Source organism: Esox lucius, chromosome 15, assembly GCF_011004845.1.
Source record: "Esox lucius isolate fEsoLuc1 chromosome 15, fEsoLuc1.pri, whole genome shotgun sequence".
Classification (NCBI taxonomy): Eukaryota; Metazoa; Chordata; class Actinopteri; order Esociformes; family Esocidae; genus Esox; species Esox lucius.
Window position 1 is genome coordinate 405,578 of NC_047583.1, and position 9,423 is coordinate 415,000.

Sequence of the window (9,423 nt, forward strand, 5' to 3'; positions counted from 1 at the left end):
GTTACAATCCCACTCTCCCCTAGATTATAGCCCTGTGTTTGGAACAGAATTTGCATAAAAATATTAGATTTTAAATTCCAATAGGAATTGTGTGTTACTTTTTACAAGCCAATGCCTTGTGGGTAGCTTTGTGAAACTCTGGTGAAATTTCCAGGTTATCCAAAAATCTCAGCAGAAACAGTGATTTCATTTTTGGGAATCTTGAAATTTCCTGAAAGTTAAAAGTTTTTTATCCATGGTTTTCTGGCAAATGGGCTAGGATTTTAATCTGACAGCACAGTGTATTTGAGGACATCTGAAATGAGTAGTCTATGTGCTAAGTGAATTACAAGACTTTATATAGGATATGTTCAGTATTCAAAGTTGACTATTTTATAACAGTCAAGGAAGTGAAATCATAAAAGGTAAATGTGTTCAATGACCATGTCTTTATCATTGTCATTAACAAATACAGTCATGGGTGGTAACTCTAGAGTTCACTTGAAAGGGCAATGCATATTGGGAAATTATATTGTAGGTGTGGCTTAGTATTTTACTCAATTCCTTTAAGCAAATACAACTCAAATTTGAAACAGTGTTTACGTTAAATCTTAACATAACACAACTTTTAAGTTTAGAACCAAAAGGTTTTGAGTTATTTGAATCATATTTTTATTTTATATTAGTTGTCATTACTTCAATTATTAAATGTCCTTTAAATTACAGTATATGTATGATGGACATATACACATTGTGAATTTCCATTTTAACTTTCATTAATTGAAAATATTTTAGTTCACTTTTTTAGCCATTCAATTGACTTGTAATCAAAAGGTACATGTAAAAGTAACTCCAAATATGAATGTTCCACAGAGAAATTGGTTTTCGGTACATAAACTAAAATATTTTAAGGCAATGAGTTTCCTTACATTTCTGAGTGCTGCCAACCTATTTGGGTTTACAGTGTAGATTTACATTTGTATCAGTAACTCTGTTACATGCAGTGCTATGAAATGTGAAACTGAATCTTAATACATCCCCAAATCAAACACTGGATCCCAAAGCCTTTGCCCTGCCAAGCTGTTTTACCACAGAAGAAGGTCTGACTCTTGGGGGAGTGATCTGAAATGAGAGAACCATGAACCCAGCTTCATGACTGTATAGGCTACCCTATCACTTTTGGACAACAGATGATAAGACCCATGGATTGACATTGATTAACGGATTTATTATAATAAAAATATGCAATTAACTAATATTCCCTTAGGCCTTTTCTGCATGACAAATTCGGCTGGGTATTTCAAGTGCTCCAAGAACAAGTGATTACTTAAATACATGTTGACAGAAATATCCAAGTCAACAACTCTCCTTTTTATCATAATTGTTTTATGATATAATGGTTTTCGTTGAAAAAATAAGTACTGCGCGTTAGACTCGCTGCTCTCTCTCTCTCTCTCTCTCTGAGATGGAGCGCCCTGTCCGCGTCTTCAAACAGATAGGCCCACATTGTCCATTGTACAACCGCACTTCTCCACTATCATATTAGGAAACTCAGCCACTTCAATTTCTGTGTAGTCTCCTTTCCTCACCAGGTACATAATAGGTAGTGGCGCGCTTTCCGTGGCCGCGCACCGCCGCTCTCCATAGCCATAATGAAGAGTTGGCTGCTTACACTCTCCTACGCATCGGAATGACTGGTAGCCCGCAGGTTCGATGACCCAGTATTGGGTCCAAGTTAGCTCGCGGAAGTTAATAAAGTGTTCCTCTCTGCAGCACATGGCGTTTGGTGTGCTGGACTGGCAATCCCCAATGGAACTAGAAGAGGAATAGGACAGTCCGGTTAGTATGCGCTATGCCAAGGAATGGCTTCAAGATGAGGGAAAGTGGAAAACGTACGAACCTCTAATTAAGCCTCGGAAATAGGTCCATGGTCCAAACAAGATTATAAAAAATACAATTATCCTATAGGTTACATACCTATAATCCTCCAGGTTCAAGGTGTAGAGAAGAAGTTCTGGCTTTTCTGTGGTCTGTTCAGATGGGTCCTGCGCGGTGAAGCACACGCTTTTGGCCATCTCCGCCGCGTAGCTTCCCGGTCTTTCGGCCTCCACGCGCAGTTCCAAGTGCAGCGGCGCCTCGCGACTTCCCTTCGACCAGTAGTGCACTGCCTGAGTCACATCGAAGCCCTTCCACCCGGTCTCATGGATTGAAACCAATCTGTTATAAAAGGGCAACCGATTAAATTAATTGCATTATTTACTGGACTACTATATAATTAAACAAAGACTGTGAATAATGTGCTGACCTTGAATCCACGAGAGAGGAACGGTTGGAACCGTTTTCTAGAATGTCTACCCAGTAGACGCTGACCCGGGCGTTGTTAACCGGTCTGTGTTTTTTTCTCCCCGCCGGAGTCAACTTGCGCGGGGCGTTCTGGTACAGCCTGAGCTCCGCCAGGGTCACCTCGCTGTTGACGGGAACCTTAGCCTCCATGTCGAACACTAACCTCTCTCTGGTTGCGTCAGAGTACAGAATCCCACCCAACACATCTTTGATGGAGAATAAAACAAGATGACGTGAGGATTGGAAATCGTTGCATATTTTGGAATCCAAACCGAACCAAAACAAAAATGAGGCATTTGTGTAAATTACATCAGAGCAGATATCGGTCTTATTCGCTTAAACGTTTTTTCTTCCGTCTATAAAAAGTTCATGATTATACTTTTTGTTTACCTGGGTTCCCGGGGATGCCCCTGAGGATTCCGGCTAGACTAGGCAGAGAGCGACGTCTCCTCTCGTGTTGCAGTTTCAGCAAGGACATGTACTTACTTCGGATGTGTTTCGGAACCACCAGGTTCTCTAAATCCCTTTCATGGATCCTGGGTATTTCTTTCAGTCCAAGCTTATGAAGCATGGCCTCTTTCAGTTCCCCCTGGCTCAAGCCGTTCGTCAGAGACAGGATCGCACAGGCGTACAGCGGCCAAATTTGAAGATGTCCCATTTCTGAAATAAGGGGAGTAGATACAGTAGCGTTTTGCTATGGTGGAGACAGAGACTGACCACTTTTATATACAGTAGCTGGCGGTGACGTCCCAAAGGGCACAGAGGGGCGGTGGTGAACATCAGGGAACTAACGGGAGTATCAAAGTATCTCACCATTTAAGGACCTTAATCGACTTGTGCACCCCCCTCCCAACCATCATCTCCAGTGAAGATAAGCCTACTACATGAAAGGCAAACACATTATTTGGGTTTTAATGTCTTTTTCATCTGAAACACAGGTGGATTAGACGCGACGCCGATAGATTAGTAGAGATAAATTCCTTTATAACGGCAATTAAATACACCATAATCCCTCTAATGGACATCAAACTGGTATCACCCGCAACGTCATTCATTCCACAGTATTTGCGATACCAGTAGCCTACCAGATATAACTATTTATTTAAAAAGTAATAGTTCATGTCTAAACGTTTCATTGTTTATTAAACATATTTCATATTTGGATTACTTAATGGGTCTGAGATTATAATCCACTTTTCATAATCTAATAAGGGTCTGGAGCCTTTTAGTTCTGCAGTAAATTGATGGGCTTCAATGTCAGACAGATGAACAGATATTTTCCTCACTCATTAACACCCTCTGGAAATGTAGGAGCATGCCCCATGACCAAATGCCCAGATTAGAGTTTATTAGTTCTTCAGGTAATGTAGCTGTGTGGGTGACTGGTGAGGGAGTGGAGGTGCTCTATCTAATTTCCTGCCTAAGTCTGTCAGTCTCTGTGTGTGTCAGGACCTGGACTGGTGTGTATTGGGTGTTTAACTCCCATCAGGGGCAGAGGAGTAATCCAGTGTTGGCTCTGCTTTAGGATGTGGATTGTAAAGGGTTCTTCACAAGGACCTGATTGTGTGTTTCTATTGCAGGACCAGGCTGGGTCTTTTTCTGTCACATACAAACACTACTGACAGGGCTCCTCGACAGGACTCTGGAGTGTGTATTGGGATAGGAGGGTGGCAAGTGGGTTAGGGTTAGTGGACCAAGCGCACACAGACAGCATACACAGACAGCATACACAGACACACAGACAGCATACACAGACACACAGACAGCATACACAGACACACAGACAGCATACACAGACACACAGGAAAGGCTTATTGACAGCTGTCAGACAGAAGACACACAACTGATACCAGACCAACAGGAGTGAGATGTGCCCCTGTTAAGTGTGTAAATGATCATGTTATTTGCTGTGTCTGTTTGACTGGGTGTGCCTGATGACAGAGGGGGGCAGCGGGGTACATAGATATATACAGACAACATATTCAACAAATGAGATTAACGCTTCAGACTAATGAATGTGTCAGATTTACCTGTGTCTTTGGTCTAATTCAAGTAAGTTCTCTGCAATACAAAACAAACCGTTGGGGCAAGAAGAGCATTTGGCAAAAACACATGTAATGTCATTCATCTTTAGAAATAAGGCTGAGATAAAAAAAAAAAAAAAGCTAATCTCCTACTTATTTTGCAAAGAAGTGGGGAAAATCCGTTTTTATCCAACCCCATCGTGTGATAACTGCTTTTTTATGAGAAGCTATAAAAGCATAGCTGGACTTGACTGGAACATCTTCCTGAGCAGTCACTTTTGGAGTCTTCAAACACTATTTAGAATTTGAATAATGGAAAACATTTCTTGTGCATCATAATTTTTTCTGTTATGTCAGTCACTGACATTCAACCAAATAGCCAATTCAGATTTTTTTTTATCATTAGAAAACTATGAGATTGATAGTGTGGCCAGTTATCACGTGATGGGAGTTGGATAAAGACGGATTCTCCCCACTCCTTTGCAAAATAAGTAGGAGATTAGCTTTTTTTTTTTTCTAAAGATCAATGAGATTACATGTGTTTTTGCCAAATGCTCTTCTTGCCCCAAAGGTTTGTTTTGTATTGCAGAGAACTTACTTTAACATTTGTCTAGAAATCATTAACAGAAAGTTAATAGAAATCATTAACAGAAAAGTTTAGGAATGTGTGTACAATTTTCTGTGGACAAAAGGCTCCACAAAAATATTCTGCCCTACAAAACTGTCTTGTTTTTAGGCAGGACAAAAAGGCTTGGCTCCGCCCTGCCTACGAACTTAAATGTACGGGTTCTGTGTTTCACTGGCTTTATTCTACTAATGAGTAAGCTTTGATTTGGCAAGAAGAGTTGTATGGTGCTGACAATACACAACAAGTGTGACGCATTGGTTATGGGATTGGAGGCATTTGTGAGATAGACGCGTCTGTCCCGTTCTTTCTCGACTGATGGCAAAAGCTCTTACGGTGAAAGTAAACAGACATCTCGATCCACATTACTCAGAAATAAGCAATCATCCTCAATCAACAGCTTAAGTGTTAATGAAGGTCTGTTAGCATTACAAAATAAGAAAATAGAAATGAAGATTACATTGAATAGCTGCAGCTAATCTGCAGCCTTTATTGTGATAATTTTCAGTAATCAGTGACACAGTTGTAGATTTTGATCAAAATATGTGTTGCCTTTATACTGATTTCTAGTATAATCCAAATCCCAAACCATTACGTCTAAAGTTACCCAAAGCCGGGGTCGCTGAGCCTTTCGCTTTCCAGTGCGATCTCAATCCTGAACTTAAAAAAAAACGTCTTAGTAAAATGTCCTTTTGAAGCATAATAAAAATATGTACCTACATGTATTGAGATAATTTTTTGCTGGGACATTGCTTAATTAACAACTGCTGTTTGTCAAAAACTCCCCTGACGGTTTGTCGTGCAAATGCATCGTGAATTATTCTATAAACAACGTCTGTTCTATAACAAATAGAAACCAATCAAATGGGAGCTTATTAAAATGAGGCTACTTAAATTAAAAAATAAACAATAATACTATAAAAATGATATTCTCTTAAAAGGTTTAACTTTTGCAAGGGTAGTAGCCTATAGGCCTACAGTTTGCGGGTTCGGTGTTTTCGAAACAGTCTAAATTAACGGGGAACAAGAAACGAAAAAAGAAACAACTGGAAACTAGGATTAAAAAAACAAGGACAGAAAAGAGAATATTCCAAAATGTGCCATTTTCAGACCGTTCCATTATTCCATCACGGAAGATAACATACATTCTTTTCTATTTATCATATAGATCAGGTAATTCAATAAAAACACAGTTTTTAGGCTTAAAATTATACAGTTATTAATTTAATAACAAACATCATGAAACCAGCCATATACATACATATTATATACATGCCATTAATGAGACTTGAAGTTTCTGAGTTGTGACGTTTCACCACATACTTCTATAAAAAAATTTAAATCAATGATAACAATCTGTTTTGACAATTATAATATTATCAATATGAATAATATACTGTAAAGTGATCATCACTATTTTGACAGTGACACAATTAAATTTTTGTGCTCGGTTTTCTATCACCATGTTATATACAGTCTCACCACTTTAGGGTCCGTTTGGATAATATGCTTCAGTTGTGTTTATTTCAATTATTAGCACAACAAATCAGCCAATGTTTAGTCTTTTTCCTAGGCTGTGCATTTCGAAGCTTGTGACATGACCAAGACAAGAATGTGTCAATGCAAGTGAAGCTGGCCAACTTTTGGGGACTAAGGGGGACAAACGGGTGTAGAGTTTGGGGGGACGGGTAGGTCATGACCCCCAGATTTTACAATACAAAACTACTCCCTTTTGGGGACTACATTGTTAGGTTTTAATTTCACCTTTGTAAGGACTGTCACACTGAAAAATGCTTGCTTAGATCATTGCTCAACATGTCCGCTAAGGGGCAGTCAAAGCCAATCAAATGACTACTAAAAAATATGCGTTTATAAAGGATGCATTCAAGATCATTGCTATGTTTCTGGGACGTTCCTGCAACAGGGATTTCCAAAACTACGAATCCCAGGAAACCTCATCGCACTCACTATTAAAGTCAATATGGCCACTGGCAGTCAGACAAAGGCAAATCAGTCTCGCAACGAAATTAAATCAAAATAGCAAGCTAAGGCCGGGTGCAAGGTTGGCATTGAAAAAAAATCTCGTTGGGGATATAGCTGGAAGAGGACTTTTCTCGAGGACCATCTAAGTTGAACTCTGGCTTATTAAATGCTATGGTGGACAGTGGCCCAGGCTAGATTTTAAGATAAAGGTAAGACTTGCAATGCTAGCTAGCGGGTTAGCATAGCTAGCATTTCTGCAGGCTTCACCGCACTCCTTGGCATTTGTCCCAATGCCACTCAGCAAGCTAACTTTATAAGCTAACTAGCTGAGCGATGATGGTCACTTTAGGTGACGCCATATCAGCTTCTATTTGAACCTGCTTGCTGGACAGTACACAGGTAGCACATATTGCTCACTAGCTAAACTAGCGACATTTATAGTTATACCTACTTCATCACGTTAACATATACAGTACAGTACTGCTCAAGCTAACTGGCTTGTTAACGTTGCTCTGAACAACCATGACTGTAACTCAACTGGTTAGCTACTAAGCTTTGTCAGTTGCGAACAACATTACATTTGTGGATCCCTTCACCCACAAGCCATGCCACACAACTGCTTAGCTAGTCAGAACATCTCAAGCGGAGTTATTTGCTTGAGATATGGGTGAGCGGCCAGGTATTGTAGCTAGCTTAGCTAGAGCTGGACCTGGGTTGAACACCACTCCTTTCCCCAAATACTTTGCAGATAGTTCTCGATCTCACACCGGACCGGCTGGGCGTTAGCTTACTGTTATCTACAGGTTAGACACATGGTTTCTGCATTGCCAAACTCCGTTATGTGCACGTCCAATTGAGTTTGAATGGAACGCAAAAGAATGCATGAAATGTCTTATTTATTGTCATTTGAGCAACTACTGTACGTTGAAACACTGTCTGAAATACAACATTTTCTTTTTTACATTAAGCATTATAGAAAGCAGGCAACATTAACAAGGGGTGTGATTTGGTTTAACTACAACTTCACGCTCAAAATTGACTTGTCAATCCGGTGTTTGCATGCCATTGATTGTCCCAGTCACTTGACTTCTGAATAGATGACCATAAACTGCTGCAGCGCTGGTCAATGTTTGATCATTTGCTTTCGCGGTCTCCCAAGTTAAGCATACCAGTGTTCCATATAGTCCAAATGTGTAGATCATTACTTAGGATATCAGTTACATGTTTAGCCAATGTGTTGCAAGACTAGCAGTCAGTATTCACAATACAAAACCAGCAGAACAGATCCATGTATCCACCTCCAGATGAAGTCTACCTTCCACATCTGGCTAAATACGTTGCTTCCTGCCTGGCTGCTAACCTTTTCCAGGGGCCCTATAATGGGGTGTCATTTTTCTGGCACAGCTGCCTAATAACAGACCAACTGGACAGGCTGCAATCCCCCTGTCCTATTGAGGCATAGTCTAAACACACGCCCTGACACTCATCTACAGGGGTTACACATTTTGAGTGGTTGATTAGGCATGGAGAATGTGTAGCTCACTTTCTTAACATTGGTACCAGTCTCTCTGTGCTATCTTACCATATGTCCTGCCTGACCTGAAATTATGGCACATCCATGTTCAGGCAAGGATTGTGTCCATGGATTCATAATTTCCTTGGTGTTGCAGTTTCCACTTGCCAGCACAAATACAGTGCTGTCATCTCAATTGCCCCCATTAATATTCATGAATATACATTTGGGGTGTGAGTAACATGTTTTCAGTGTCACAGGAATTCACATTAATATGTGTCAGAAGGAGGAGGTACAGTACCAGTGTGTTGTTGTCACCTGACCCCCCCCCCCCCCATTGACCGAGGAGCACCTTTATAAAGTACCATCATTGATTTAAATGGCAGAGTTCCACCATTAGGGCATAAAACAGCTAAGTTTATTAGATAAACAGGCAAACATATTGAAAAGGAGATGTCTCTATCATTAAGGCTGTCTGCTGAATGTGGTGTTGTAGTGTGAAATGAAAAACCTGTTCATGTCTCTGAAAGAGCCCATGTGTCCCAAAAGCTCTTTCTTTTATACCAGAACATGAATTAAACCAGAGGCAATAAGGCTGTGGTCAAAGTAATCCACTCTGTATTGAATAGGGTTTGGTTTGGGATTTAGAACTGTGAGTTTGGACCCCTTTTTGCTTTTTCAGAATTGACAAGTGGTTTGTGTTACCTACATGAACCCATTATGTAAGAAACATTTTGAGACTGAGTGGCAGTTAAATTAACACCTAACGGGACATCAGTTTACAGGTCTAGGATGAACTTCTCTTCCAATCAGAGAAGCGTATTTAAGTCCTACTTAATTATGCATACAGTCCTGTGGCTAAGAAACGTACACACCCTGGAACGTTGTTTTTTGCTGACATGTTTGGACACAAGAACTCAAACCATATTCATTGATAATGATTCTTGCTGACATTT

At 40.2% G+C, this 9,423-nt stretch overlaps 2 protein-coding genes across 5 annotated transcripts in view; one reads left to right on the plus strand and one right to left on the minus strand.

The window, feature by feature from the left end:
* Positions 1–908: 908 nt before the first annotated feature.
* Positions 909–3,033, minus strand: LOC105016079 (left-right determination factor 2-like). Its single transcript, XM_010879661.4, has 4 exons — positions 2,713–3,033; positions 2,285–2,528; positions 1,957–2,196; positions 909–1,794 (listed from the first exon to the last, which is right to left on the minus strand). Exons 1-4 carry the CDS (start codon positions 2,978–2,980, stop codon positions 1,467–1,469), a joined length of 1,080 nt encoding a protein of 359 aa, XP_010877963.1. The 5' UTR covers positions 2,981–3,033; the 3' UTR covers positions 909–1,466.
* A 3,820-nt stretch (positions 3,034–6,853) lies between these two features.
* LOC105016068 (homeobox-containing protein 1) overlaps positions 6,854–9,423 on the plus strand; it is a 17,271-nt gene continuing 14,701 nt past the window's right edge. For 3 of the 4 annotated variants that reach the window (XM_029125332.2, XM_029125333.2, XM_029125334.2), the window contains exon 1: positions 6,854–7,163. The gene's annotated coding sequence lies outside the window, so the exon portion shown is untranslated. The remainder of the gene's footprint in view (positions 7,164–9,423) is intronic. The other variant, XM_029125335.2, reaches the window with a different exon arrangement.

Excerpts from the sequence above, each read along its gene's own strand:
- LOC105016079 (XM_010879661.4), bottom strand. The coding sequence starts at position 2,980 with ATGGGACATCTTCAAATTTGGCCGCTGTACGCCTGTGCGATCCTGTCT. Across the intron at positions 2,529-2,712 it reads GGGCATCCCCGGGAACCCAG|ATGTGTTGGGTGGGATTCTG; the intron begins GTAAACAAAAAG and ends TCTCCATCAAAG. Across the intron at positions 1,795-1,956 it reads TTGAACCTGGAGGATTATAG|TTCCATTGGGGATTGCCAGT; the intron begins GTATGTAACCTA and ends TTCCTCTTCTAG.